Genomic DNA, 15,228 nt, shown 5'->3' with positions numbered 1-15,228 from the left:
GGGAGAAATTGAAGACCATCTTTCTATCTATTGTGTTGAATCTTAACCCCTTCCACCTTCTTGTCTCTGCTTTTACCTTATTAGGTTTCTATCACCTTAATCTCTTCTGAAACGGTGTTCGGGAACTAAAAAAGGGGAAGCAAAATTTAGGCACAGCATAATCAGAATTTATAATGGTTATGCATAATATTTTGGTTGTTACTTGTTTTTCCCTTTATTTTTGGAAAAAAAAATAGCTGATAGCCATGTTTACATACATGGAAAATATCACTGTAGGTAAAGACAGTTGTTCTCAAAAGCTTACTTTTTCTCCCCGCTCAGATTGGGTTTATTTTTCCTGTCCTTCCATTGATAACTTAACTGTTGGAGTACATTTATTTTTCAATGTGAAAATTGCAGTCTTAGTATATGGTAGCAGATGTACTGAGGTGGATTGGTTTGAGCTTTTGGACCCTGGTAGGTATATGTCTACTTCTTATAGATTCCCTGATTGTCCAGCATGAAATCCAACTCTTCCATGAAACTTTCTCTGATAATTGATTTTTCTCCTAGTTAAAATGTTAAGTTTACAAGGCATGACTTGTGAGCATTTAGGAAGGCATGACTGTAAAGTAAAAATAAAACAGAAACCCAGCCAATCTCTAGGATCCTTTCCATTTCCAAAGATTTTTTTTTTTTTTTGAGACAGAGTCTTGCTCTATTGCCCAGGTTGGAGTGCAGTGGTGTGATCTTGGCTCACTGCACCCTCCGCCTCCCAGGTTCAAGCAGTTCTCCTGCCTCAGCCTCCCGAGTAGCTGGGACTACAGGCATGTGCCACCACACCTGACTTTTTTGTATTTTTAGTAGAGACGGGGTTTCACCGTGTTAGCCAGGATGGTCTCGATCTCCTGACCTTGTGATTTGCCCGCCTTGGCCTCCCAAAGTGCTGGGATTACAGGTGTGAACCACCATGCCCAGCCCCCAAAGATTTTTTGATTGAAGGACTACATAACCAAAGGATTTGTTTTCTTCAAAGTGATCACATGGGGGCACAGTCCAATGATGTCAACCTTGCTGAGATGTTTGAAATTTCTTTTTCAAGTCTCTGTGAGAACCTTTGAAGAAAGCCTTCTCCAACTATCCTCAATGATGAAAATGTACTCATTCTTTAAGGATGGGCTTGATTCTGGGAGCAATCTAAAATCACTTGGAGACAAATCTGATGATTAAGTTGTCTGGAAACAATTTTTAGTCACTGATTCAATAAATGTGTGTTGAGCTCCAATAAAAGCAAGTGCCATAAACAAAAACACGAAACATATACTTCCTGCTCTTAAGATGCTTAGTGTACAAGAGGGTCAAAATTGAGGTGAAATGACTGATTTTCTTGAATTAAATATTCTTCGTATTGTAGTACTTTGTTTTCTATTTTTTTGTGTGTCTCCCAAAGGCCAAATGCAGTCTCGCACTTTGTGTGCTCTGTAGCCGCCTTCCTCGCAGGGCTCCTTTGTGCTCACAGCTTCCTAAGATAGGTGGGAAATGATAACTCATCCAGACTTTGACATAATGGAAGTACACACATAGAAATAACGTGGAAGAAGATACCCCAAGTACTGGAGTGAATTTTGTTTTCTTTAGTCTCCATATCTCTTTCAGAAATTATAGCAGAAGGTCTCAGAATAAAAAATAAAACCCCCAAATAATTATTGGTTAGGAATACTTAACACAAGGAGTTAAATGTCAACTTCTTCCCTTTAACATTTTCATTTTGATGTATACACGTGTGAGCTTGCCAAAAGTAAAAGCTGCACAAAGGGCTGATGGGAAGAAGTATGTGAATGCTAATATTTTTTTCTCCTTGAACGTATTTTGTTCTATTTGTCTTTGTCTATTCAATTCTGCCTTTTTCTTGTCATTCTGTGCTGTCGAGGACCTCCAAACAGTGTAGAAATGATGAGCTTTGTCTTGTTCATTTTAAAGTGAATGCCCTGTTTCCTCATTAAAAATGATCTTTGCTATAGGTTTTTCATAGATATCCATTATTTGTGAAAGTCCCTTCAATTCCTGGCTAGACAAGATTTTTATTTTGAAAATTATCATATTAAATTTACCAAATACATGGCTATGATGTATTTTGTTTGGGGCCGTTCCAACATCTGTGGTGTCTGAGGACTGAAAACTGTCATTTGTTGCTTCTAATGGATTGAGAACCTCAAATACTGTGTCCTTCTGAAGCTTTAGAAAGGCTCCTTGCAGCTCGCATTAAAAAAAATTCCCCTTATTTTTGGTTATATATTAAAAACATGTACTGTGTAGGTAACAAATATAGGTTAGTGGGTGTCTTTTTGGAGGAAGAAGTGAAAGTTCTGCTGAAGGGAATGTGAAGGACTCTGATTTTGAAACAATTTTTAAAATTTAACATTTAAAAAAAAATCTAAAGCAAACACCATAACATCTAATATGTGTTCATTTGAGGAAGGCAATACATTTATTTATTCTTTGTAAAATATTTTCAAAGTAAGTTTTTTTAAAAAGAGAAAAAGAAACAAGCCTACTGTTACTAATCATTTTTGATTAAATTAGTTACTCCTTCCCCTGGAATCCCACAGCCCTTTGCTACTGTGCCACATAACTCTTATTTCATTGTGCTATGAGTTTTCTCTATATGGGCATTTTTAATATATTGTTTCCCAAATTTAACCAAAAAAGCTGGTATAGCAATATTAATATCAGATTTAAAAATTTACAGTGTGGAGACTGTTTTTACATGTTTCACTGTCTGATCAGCTTTTACATCTCTCAAGAGCAGAGACTATATTATCTATCTTTATATTTCTGGAATCTGGCCAATAGCTGGCTTATGTTATTTTGCTGGATATTAATGCAAAAATTCATAAGCATGAGGTGTGGCATCATATCGATTAAAGACCTATGCTGCTTTATTAAGTAATTTTATGTCATTTTCACTGGATGGGGATGTGGTAGAAAGAGCTAGGTAGCCCTCCATGCTCTTCTCTTTTTGAGCACCCAGCTGTCTACATTTTCCAGACACGCTAGACATTATGTATACCCATGTAATTAAGTTCTCTCTAATGGAATGTAAACATAATGATGTGTGACATTTCCAGACATGGCCCACAAAAATGTTCCATGTGTATTCGTCCATGCTTTTCCCTTTCAAAGCTGATTGTTATGTCAACATCAAGCCCTGAAAAACATACTTTTAAAAGAATATATCTAAATATATTCTTTTAAAAATATGTATTTATATATTTTAATTTATATATTTATTTAATATGTAATATATATTTATTAAATATATATTAAATATAAAATATATTATTTATTATATATATTTAAATATATTCTTTTAAAAATATGTTTTTCAGGGCTTGATGTTGACATTACAATCAGCTAGAAAGGGAAAAGCATGGACGAATACACATGGAATAAATACATATTTTAAAATATATTCCTGTAAAATATATATTTACATATATTCTTTTAAAAGTATGTTTTGCATTTTATGTTTAGTTTCTTCTCTAAGTATATAACTTTTCATTGCTATGACTCGTTTTAAACAACTATCAAAAATATAAGCCTCAGCTCTTAGAATTTGTTTGCTGCAAGGATAGAGCTGCAAATAACTTCATAGGATACTAAAATGTCTATCACTCAACTGAACAGTAGTTTTGGTTCCTTAGATTTCAGGGAATCTTGCAGAGCTAAAATAATAGCTCCTATAAAAAATACAGGCCAGGTGTCGTGGCTCACATTTGTAATCCTAGCACTTTGGGAGGCTAAGGCAGGTGGATTGCTTGAGTGCAGGAGTTTGAGACCAGCCTGGGAAATGTGGCAAAACCCCATCTCTACAAAAAATAAAGGAATTAGCTGGGCACGGTGGTGCATCCTGTAGTCCCAGTTACTCAGGAGGCTGAGACAGGAGGATAGATTGAGTCTATGAGGTTGAGGCTGCAGTGAGCCGTGATCGCCCCACGGCACTCTATCCTGGGCAACAGAGTGAGACTCTGTCTCAAAAAAACAATAACAAAACACAAAACAGCTGAATTATTCCTATTTGAATTACCTATCAGTTGTAAGTATATAGTTACAATGACAATTATATATTTGTACATTATAATTAGTATAGTATAATTATATTCATATTGATACTTTTATACATTCATAACTTTATAATACATTCTTCAGTATGTAAAAAGTCATGGGAAGACTGAAAAAATTATGAATGCTCTTATATTTTATTAAATAATTATGACACAAATGACAGCCAAAATATTTATTATGGATTACTTTAATATACCACTTAAAATCTCTGACCTAAAACAAATTTTTGAGCCACTGGAAAAGTGAAGTTCCTCACAGAAATATTTAATGTTATCAAAAGAATACTCTGTTTTAACAATAACTCCATTAATTACTTTAAAAGATGCACAGTGCTGCTTTTACACATTAAAATTTCAATGAGATCAACATTGTAAGGTAACAATATGTTAATATTTTGAACTAACATTTCAAATGTAGACTGACCACATGTTTGATTTAAAGCTTAAAGAATCAGTGTTCCCTTTTGTGAAGATGGCTTTTGTTGTCATTAGATTCTACTGATTTTTTAGGAATAGAGCTGCTCCACACTGAATCCACTGGTCTTGGTTGCCCCCACATGGAACATCAATATTGGTAACCACACGATCCCTTTCAGCACTTGTGTAAACAGGCAAAGAGATGCACTCATCCGGGGAATATGGACCACATGCATCCTATTTAAAAAATAACTTGTTTTAAAATACAGCAATACACTATTTGGAAACAGATTATTAGATAACCAAGGAAACAAACATATCAATATTATGAAATGTTTCAAATAAAGATTAACATGATAAGCCCCTATCATCCCCCTGCAACAAAATGAAACACATGGCCTATCGTGTTTTATTTACAGCCTCTCCCTAGCCCAATATTGGAGTATTTTGAATAGCACCTTACAATTACAAAATTTCACCTATAAATATTTACATATATATCTCTATAAATATAACCATGTAAGTATTATCACACAGTAGAAAATAACCAATAATTCCTTAATATCATCACACATCCATTATCTCATTATCTCCTGTTCAAAGAGTTTTTCTGTTAGAAGCATAATTTAAATAAAAACTATGCTTTGCAGTTTGTTGAAAAGTCTGTTAAGTATCCTAAATTTGTACGTTTTTCCTCCTCTTTTCCTAGCAATTTGTTTGCAGAAGAAACTATACCCAATAGTTGCCCACATTCTTTTTTGGATTACATTCCCATGGTATCACGTCGGTCTGTCTGTTCCTTGTATTCCTATAAACTGGATCCATAGGTGAGCTCAGACTCAATGTTTGGAAAATACTGCCTAGGTGGTACTAGATGTTTCCATCAAGCAGCATATGTCGGGTTATTTCTCTTTTTTGGCTATTAGAGGCCATTCATAATCATTTTTCATTCAAGATTACACAAGGGGTAATCTATCTTTCCTTCTTCCAAGCAGGAATATATCTATAAAGAGAAACCTCCACTTATCAATTTTTTTTATTACCATGAGGTGCAGTTCATATAGGAAAAACTGGATAAATGCTTATTTCCCTTTATGTGTTTTCAAAACAATGAATGTTTCCTAGCATACTCCAAAGATGATCAATGACCACGGCTTCTTTTTAAAAAATAGCATTATGAACTGGTGGATTTAAACACATGTGATGCGCTTTAATGCAATGCAATCACTATTGCACTGGTGTTCAAACTGTCAGTCTTTGCTCAGGGGTAACTTTTTAAGTTGGCTCCTGGGTTTTGATACGTACCCAGTTGTCTCTTCAATAGTTTCATTGCCTTTCTAGTATGACAAGTATTATTATACAAGCTCATCTTTTATATTTCCTGCCTTAGAAATTAGTCATTAATCTGATGATTCCTAGTTTCCTTCAAGAGAAATGGTATTAGAGACCATAATTTGGGTGTTAGGAATAATTGATCTTTTTTTTTTTTTTGAGAGGGAGTCTTGTTCTGTCACCCAGGCTGGAGTGCAGTGGCACAATCTCGGCTCACTGCAAGCTCCGCCTCCCGGGTTCCTGCCATTGTCCTGCCTCAGCCTCTAGAGTAGCTGGTACTACAGGCGGCTAATTTTTTTGTATTTTTAGTAGACAGGGTTTCACTGTTAGCCAGGATGGTCTCGATCTCCAGACCTTGTGATCTGCCTGCCTTGGCCTCCCAAAGTGCTGGGATTACAGGCGTGAGCCACCGCGTCTGACCAATTGATCATTTTAATTCTAGGATGTTTTAGTGACTGGAGCTTAGAAATCATGTATTTTTAAAAGAAAAACATCATGAGTTCATAATTGTATTTCCATTTCAAATTTAGGATTAGCATTTTTACTGAATTTATATGATTTTATTCAATTATTACTTTGCAGAGTTGGAATGGAACTTCAGAGGCAAGCTAGACCCATTTTAAAATATTACAAAAGTGACAGATGAGAAGCCCACAGAGAATTTACCCATGGTGACCTAGTTAGGAAGTGGCAAAGTTGTCACAGATGTTACAGTTGACAAAACACTCTAGAGTTAGCAGCAAAACACTCTAGTATATGAATGTTAGCACCTATAGGCCATGGTTTTCCAAACCCTAATTTATACTGTTAGGGTGTCTCAGTATTAGGTCTAAGGTTTAAGAGAGACACCCGAATATGAATCTTAGTTGCCTACCTATTAACTATGTGATCTTGCGTAAGTTACATAATCTTTTAAACCTCCATTTCCTACCCAAAATGGAGATTACAATTCCTATTTCAAAAATTTTTTAAAAGCTTAAATACCTTGTATTTGAAACACCTTGCATAGTGCTTGGTATGTAATCAGTGCAAATAAATGTTCATTATGATTGTCCAAACACTAATGCTACCACTGTGGAACTCATAAATCATTTAACTTACCTGATTCTCAGTCTTTCCATCAGAAAGATAGAAAATTTGCTGTACCAAACCCATAGGATTGTTATGAGACTCAGGTATAACTGTATCTCACAGTGTGCCAATCTACTATTGACCCACTCACTGCTAGACTGATTTTCTAAAACTACAAATCTGATCTTACTATACCCCTGTTCTCAATTCTTTAAAAAAATTTTTTTAAATTCTTTTTTTATTTAATAAAGATGGGGTCTTGCTATGTTGCCCAAGCCAGGCTCTAACTCCTGGGCTCAAGTGATTCTCCTGCCTTGGCCTCCCAAAATGCTGGGATTACAGGTGTGAGCCACCATGCCTGGCCCTGTTCTAAATTTTTGATGGCTTCCTACTGACCATAAGGTGGTTTAAACTCCTTGGCATGGCTACTCAGCTTATCATACTTGGTCTTGGCCTTCCTTTCTGGCCGCATCCCCCACCATTCTTCCATATGAACTATATGCTCCAGATGTACGACACTTGCAGTTCCCAGAATATCCTAAGCTCTTTTCTACCTGCATATATTTACGCATGCTGCTCCTTCTGTCTGGAATGCCTTGTTACCCTATCTTTTTTGAATTTGTCCTTAAACTCTTCTTACTAAAATTCAAGTAACAGTTCAAGAGAAGCTGCCACCTCTCTCAGCGAGGTCATCTGACTTTCCCTCATTTGTTCACACACGGTAGAGTTGAAGCCTCCCTCATCTGTCAAAGCACTTTATATAAACCTCTCTAATGATTCTGAACTGTAGTAGTCTCTTTGCTTATTTGCTCCCCCAGTTGGCGGAAGACTCTGCAGGAGAAATCTGTTTATCTTTGTAACCCCAGGGTTCAGCATAACATCTGGTATATAAAAACTCAACAATAACTTAATATGAGTGAAAGTACTGGTAAACTAAAAAGTACCATATGAAATAAGATAAAACATTATAGCATTATAAACAGTTTAAAATATTGACACTAGGATAAACTTGACTTACCGTGTATTAAGCAGTGTGCTAAGTACTTTACACATACACAAACATATTTAATCCTCAACATGATCCTACAGAAACATTATTACCTCCATTTTCAAATGAGGAAACTGGCTCAGTGAAGTTAGGTACCTTGCTTAAATCACCTAATTCATAAGCTTGGGAACTTGGACTACAATTTAGGTCTGCTGCGCTAGAGAACTTTGTGTTCTGAAACACTTACTAGTAGATCTCATGTTCTTTCCTTCTTAGCTGATATGGGAGAGACATTCTGAAAAGTAGTATGATCATAGCAAAAGGAGGAAGCTCACTGTAAAGAACGAAGGAGAAGTAGGAGGTGGGGAAGCACTAACAAATTCTTCTATTTCATGTCATGTACAAGTGCAAAGGCCCAGAAGAAAATCTTACAGAAAAAGAGTAAAAAGTTCACATTACCTTTTAGTCAAGTCTTCTATAGGATACATGCTCAATTCATTTTACCTGTCTTTATATGAGCTATTTTTGAAATTAAATTATTTTTAGCTTTTTATTCCAATCCTGACATTTTAGAAGTGTGACAAATAAAATTGGAGAGGAATAACACACAAAGTAAAATATTGCCAAGCTATCAATTTCTAGTCTTGTAAAGTCACATCACTTTTCATATAACCCAGTAACAGACTGGCTTTGTCCATGACAGCACTGCATTCCTGATTTGTGTTCAGTTTGTGGTCAATTACGTGGGTATTGCTCCAGGTCATTTTCTCCTATATTTATTCTTAGTTGCTCTCCAAGCTCTGTTTTTATTTTTTGGGTTTTTCCTCAAGGGAACCTGTTTATACTTGCCCTACTTTTTTTCCGCCTCCTCATGATCATTATATGGATTTTATTTTCCAGCGAATTAGTAGTTTATATAATTTAAATTCATTGGAATTTATCTGTGTCATCCTAAACAATTTTGTATGTTATATTCACAACCCTTGACAAATTCCCACCTTTTGTATATAACTTTCAACTTGATTTACACACCTAAGATAAAAATGTGTCATTCATAATATCAAATTTTTGTAGAAAATTCTTATAGGAATTAACAGCAAGAATGAAGTAAACAATGATTCTTTCAATCTCTTCTCTCTCCTTTATCTCATAGTCACTCTAATTTTGGAGAAAATGAAGCTGATATGGGGGAAAAATAGGGAATTTTGACAGAAACATATGCTCTTTTAGGTCAGAGGATACTCTCGTAACTCTTGGCAATGTTGCTAATTGCTATTGCTTTTTAACATTTTCCTTAAATAAATACTCTGGTGCATTTAATTTTTATTTTATAAGGAGAATGACAATAACTGGAAAATTCAACGCATTATTTCCCAATGAGAAAGCTCATTTTTCTTCTAGTAAGCAATACGTGAAATAGTTTTGTTGCTCATCAGATACAGAATCAGAACTTTAAAGTTTATTCACATGTAGTCATATGTGCATTCTTAAACTTTATTAAGAAAAAGTTATGTGCTTCATTTACAACTATGTCCTATTTTAAAGACATGCATACCCCAAGTTCTACTGCTGAAAGTTCTTTCAATAACTGTTTTGAAATGAAAAAAGTTAACTAAGTCTTTAAGATTGTTTTCTTCATCCACCTATCAGCTGCCAAATGACATTGTGTGATACAAAGCCATACATCTATTAACACCTTAATTCTGTCACTCTCTGTGTAGCTAACTACAAGAAGTCATTTAACCTACATGAGCATGTTTCCTCATTTGAAAGTGGGAATAATAATATCTGCCTTGCATGGCTGCTTTGAGGAGGATTTTAGGTAAAGCATATAAAGTACCTAATGCACATTGCTGAAAATAACACGAATGCAACTCATGGTAGTTCTTATTATCATTAAAGGCCTTTTTATTACCAGGCTATAAACTCTCTAGAAATTAATACTATGTTATTCTTTCTACAACAAAATCAAAGCCCAAAGTTTTTCAATCAAAATCCAAGTTTTCAAATGTCTTGTATATCTTAAACGTGATAAAGGATAAAATTTTTTGACTGCAAATTTGTTCAAATGCAGGTGAGATTAGAAAGCAAACAAAAATACACAGGTCACAAGAATGTCTTCTTCCAAAGATAAAATCTAAGAGTGAACTGATACTATTAAAACTTATGCTTGTTGAAAATGTATTACCTGTGGAATCCAGCCCATAAAACAAGGGAGCACTGATGACACGCTAGGAGAATCAAGCTGATTTTCAGAAAGTTGATTTCCATCAAAACTACATCCTTCTAGTAACAAGCCACTGATCTGCCGTGGAAACAAATAAGTCATGAAAATATGCATTAAAGTCTCAAACGTCAGAGTTTACTCTATTCTATCTTAAAAGCAATGCTTTCCATTGTGTTCACTGATTCCAAATATATGAAAACAAAGATTATGGTACTGTATTTGAGAATAAAGTCGGTAAGGCCTGGACTAGTGTTCACCGTCAACTTCTTTTAGACTGATTTCTCATTTTTAGCAAATATATTTTTTAAATTACTTATAAATCTCATCAGTTATGCAACCTCAGGTGTCTTGATATTAGTGTAAATAGAATTACAGTGGCAAAAGCCAAAAAGTTATTCTTTCTCCACGAGGGAAGGGAGAAAAGCATAATTAGACAGCAAACGTTGTATTCCCGACCTAGAATTCTGACACCTTTTAAGGAATAGAATAAAGTTCAGAAAGTGTAATGAAAAAAACTGACATGCGATATGGATATGAAAGAAGAATTAGAAGAAAGAATCCATGTCTTTAAGGTAACCTTAGTGTAAATGTAAGAAATCCTGAAAATGAAAACATGGTTCTTTTGTTATTATTAGTTTCATTATTTCTTCTTTGAAACTCTTCATTCTTTTAGTTTCTGCAGTTAATCTAGCCTATCTAAAGGCAACAAATGTAGAGTCAGTATTTGGCATTTATAGCTCTTCTGGCACTTTGCCTTAAGAGCCACATCTATATTATCATAATTGGAACTTGGTACAAAATATAAACAATCTTAAAATATACAGTGCCGGCTGGGCGCAGTGGCTCACACCTGTAATCCCAGCACTTTGGGAGGCCAAGGCGGACGGATCATGAGGTCAGGAGATTGAGACCATCCTGGCTAACACGGTGAAACCCTGTCTCTACTAAAAAAACAAAAAATTAGCTGGGCATGGTGGCGGGTGCCTGTAGTCCCAGCTACTCGAAAGGCTGAGGTAGGAGAATGGCGTGAACCTGGGAGGCGGAGCTTGCAGTGAGCCGAGACTGTGCCACTGCACTCCAGCCTGGGCAAAAGAGCAAGACTCCACCTCAAACAAACAAACAAAAAAATACACACACACACACACACACACACACACATACACACAGTGCCTTGGAATTTTAACATACTAAATGAAAGAACTATAGAATTTAGAATGAAGGGAACGCTAAGTTGGAAGAGTTAAGATAATTTTCAGTGACATATAGTCAGGGAATGGTTTAGGTGCTAGGAGAGAATCCCTTAACGAATAGTTTTGAATGATTTCATTACTTGAATTTTACAGTAAGGTTGCTGTTGCAAGGAAAAGATAAGTAACTTTGTTGTTAGTAAAAGAGCTGGGATGATAATATAATTATTTAATACTTAAATACTCTTTCTACTATACCACTAATGTGATATACTGGTCTCTTGAAGAGTTGCAAAAATATTCTGGCCTGAATTTAGTTTTATCTGTAGCTATGAACAATAAATAGCATTGTTTTTCATGTTTCCAATCTCTATGTAAAGGGTAACATGCAACCTACTCTTTTCCTTCATTGTTGGTTTTAAGGTGCATCCATTTTGTTCTTTCATTTCCAATAGCTATACAATATTTCATTTGTTAATATACAACAATTTATCCATTTTTCTGCTTGTGAATATTTCCAACTGCTTTCCATTATTTAAAAAAACACTGCAATAACCATGCTGTGTACTTCCTTATACACATTTGCATGAATTTCTCTAGATATATTAAATTACTAGGTTGAAGAGTGTGGTCAATCTCAATTTTACCTAATATTGGCCAATTATTCCCCAAAGTAACTCTATCAATCTATACTCTTACTTGTCATATGTAAGAATTTACATTATGCTACAATCTTGCCAATACTTGGTCTGTTGAGACCTAAAAATTTTGCCAATCTGATGAGCATGAAATGGAATCAAATTTTGGTCTTAATTTCATTCCTAGTTACTAGTAAGAACAAGTACTTTTCCTTATGTTTATTAGCCATTCAGGTTTCCTCTTCATGTAAGTTGCCTATTAAAATCCTTTGCCCACCTCCACCTTTTCCTCACTATGGACATTTTCTTTAAAAGAATGATCTATGAATGTCCTTTATCTGTTTTAGGTACTAATCCTTTGTCAGTTATACAAGATACTAGTATCTTCTCCTGGTCTGTGGCCTGTGTTTTCACTTTCTGTGGTATCTTTTTAATTTCAGGGGAGCAAATTTATCAGCTTTTTCCTTTAAGACTTTTACTTCTTTTGTTTCTAAAGAAATCCTGAGTATTTTCCTGTATTTTGTTTCTAAAAGTCTTCTCTTTCAAACAGTTTTGTTTCTGTAACTTTTTAAACCTTCAGAGTCCATTTTTATTTATAATATAAAGTATGGTTCAAATTTTATCATTTTCTAAATGAGTGAGCAATTGTTTCAGAATTATTTATCAAATACTCCTTCCAAGCCCCTAATTTGTAACCAACCCTACTTTTGTCATGTGTCAAGTTTCCGTACTGGCATCAGTTTGTTTCTGGACTTTCTTTTGTGTTTCATTAGTCTGTCTTTCCCTAAACCAATACAATACTGTCTCAACTGCCATCGTTTAATAATAACAATAACAATATTGTGACACAGTGCAAAATATGGCCCCAAATTTCTCTCCTCCTAATATGCACCCCTTTGCCAAGTAAGCTTGGCTGCTGCTTCCATCAGGAGGTGGAGTTTCTTTTCTACACCTTGAACTTGGGCTGGCCTTTTAAATTGCCTTGATCAATAGAATGTGGTACAAGGGCTTTAAGCAACTTCTGAAGCTAGGCTTTAAAAGGCTCTGCCTTCTAGAAATGCTGCACTGAAACCACCAAATAAGGAAGCTCTCCTAGTCTACTAGAGTATGAGAAGGCATGTGAAGGACTGAGATACCTCAGTATGAAGTACCTAGAGTATGAGAGGGCACATGAAGGACCGAGCTAGCACCAGTTGCCATATATGTGAATGAGGCCAGGATGGACCTTCCCTTCTAACTGACCTAGTTGAATGTAGATGCAGAGTGGGTCTGAGTAAATCAGCGAAGGACCTACTAGGCAAACCACAGAATTGTAAGAAAATAATAAATTGGTATTCTAAGCCACTAAGTTTTGAGCTAGTTTGAGCAAATGCTAACTCAAACTCATGTACCACATATTTGAAAAAAAAAACACACACACTTTGGAATATTGGTTGAAATTGCATTAAACTTTAAAATTTGATTTTGGAAAGTCTGACATTTCACCATTAAGTTCTTCTTTCATGTATTTTTCCACTTCTGAAATTATCTGTGTGATCATGACTTAAATATACATTAAGTACATTTAAGTACCATTTAACTGGATTTTATTTTTTCCTCAGTCTGATCATCTCTATCTCTTAATTGGTAGGATTAGTATGTTTACAATAGTCATATATTTGGTGTTATTTCTATTATTTTACATTTTTTTCTCTTTACCTTTTTTGTTTACTTTTTCTCCATTTCTGCTGAGGATTGTATATGTATTTTAGTGTTTTACCATCTACATTTAAATGCGTAATTAAGTGTAAAACTTTCTAATAAATTCTTAAAGCATTCAGTACTGAACACAGTATGAATTTTAACACATCATATCTAATTGAATTATTGCTGTTTAGATTTTCAGCTTAAACAGAACATTTTACAGTCAATATTTAAGTTACTTAAATTTAAGTTAAATTTCACACTAAAATTATTTGTTAATTTGGGGTTCACTATTGTTTTAGGTGTTCATTACTTTCTCTCTGGCTTTACTTTTTACAGAAGTACATGTTTCAATATTGCTTTTATTGAGGCTGTATGTGAGTGGTGAATTCTGGTGGTCTTTGGGTTCCTGAAGTATCTTTTTATTGCTTTCATTATTGAATATTTTAGATAGCAATAAAGTTTGAGTTTAACAATTATTTTTCCTCATCAATTCGAATATATTATTTTACTGTCTTCTGACATCTAGTGTTGTGAATGAGAAGTCTGCTGTCAACATGGTGATTATTTTGGTAGAAAATCTGATGTTTTATCTGGTAACTTTGAAGATTTTCCTCTTTAATGTGGATATTGACTAGCTTTGCTATAGTGCGATTAGGTGTGAAACTGAATTCACTTTTGTTTATTATTTTTGGTACTTTGCAGATGTTTTGCATCCAAGAACTCATCATTCTCCAATTCTAGAATATTCCTGAATTAGTTTTTCAAATTTCACTTCTCTGTCATTCTGTTTTATACTTCTAGAAATCCTTTTAGAAATAGGATACAGTATCTGAAACTATTGTCTATGTCTCCTAACATAACCAATGTATCATGTCTTCTTCAATCATATCTAATGTATATTTTGTCTATCAATTTTTTCATTTAAAGACTACATTTTTCATTTCTGACATTACTTTCAACTATAACTGTATTATCTCTCCCTGTTTCTCCGCCGGAAGTTCTTATTTTGTACTGAACGTTATTCCTTCATGTATCTATCTGTTCAAGGAAACTAAAATAGTATAACTTTTTTGTCAGCTTTTTCTATAAAATTAACAACAAACTTGACTGTTTCATCTGATGATTTTGTTAGTTTTCTTTTTTGGATTAGTTATTTTTCCCCATTTATTTTGGATTTTGGATTCTAGGTTCATCTTGAGCTGTATTTTCCCTCCATAGACCTCTGTACTGTCCCTTCCATATCTACGTACATACGGTATTTATAATGCCAGTTTGGGGGTTCTGTTCTGGCGATGTTGGGATACTGCAGATCTTGTGGATAGGCAGTGAGATTCAGCATCTAAGGAGTCAGGCTATTTCTTTGTCTTTCAGTTTTCTTAAGCCTACAGATTTTTATAATGCCATAAACTCAATCAGTGATTCTGCAACAGCTTTATTTTGTTTGTTTAGTTATTTGAGGCAGGGTTTCACTCCCATTGACCAGGCTGGAATACAGTGGCATGATCACAGCTCACTGCAGCCTTGATCTCCTGGGTTCAGATGATTCTCCCACCTCAGCCTCTTGAGTAGCTGAAATGAC

The 15,228-nt window shown here is 34.8% G+C and overlaps 1 protein-coding gene across 3 annotated transcripts in view; it reads right to left on the bottom strand.

The window, feature by feature from the left end:
* Positions 1–4,273: 4,273 nt before the first annotated feature.
* The window catches only part of DYNC2H1 (dynein cytoplasmic 2 heavy chain 1), a 355,588-nt gene continuing 344,633 nt past the window's right edge, over positions 4,274–15,228 (bottom strand). For all 3 annotated transcript variants that reach the window (XM_005579474.5, XM_005579475.5, XM_005579476.5), the window contains 2 exons: positions 10,100–10,216; positions 4,274–4,757 (listed from right to left, as the gene is read on the bottom strand). In XM_005579474.5, the coding sequence (XP_005579531.3) occupies positions 4,599–4,757; positions 10,100–10,216 (276 nt within the window). In that variant the 3' untranslated portion in view covers positions 4,274–4,598. The remainder of the gene's footprint in view (positions 4,758–10,099; positions 10,217–15,228) is intronic.

This window comes from Macaca fascicularis, chromosome 14 (genome assembly GCF_037993035.2).
Source record: "Macaca fascicularis isolate 582-1 chromosome 14, T2T-MFA8v1.1".
NCBI classification, from domain to species: domain Eukaryota; kingdom Metazoa; phylum Chordata; class Mammalia; order Primates; family Cercopithecidae; genus Macaca; species Macaca fascicularis.
This window is presented reverse-complemented; position numbering and strand designations above follow the sequence as displayed.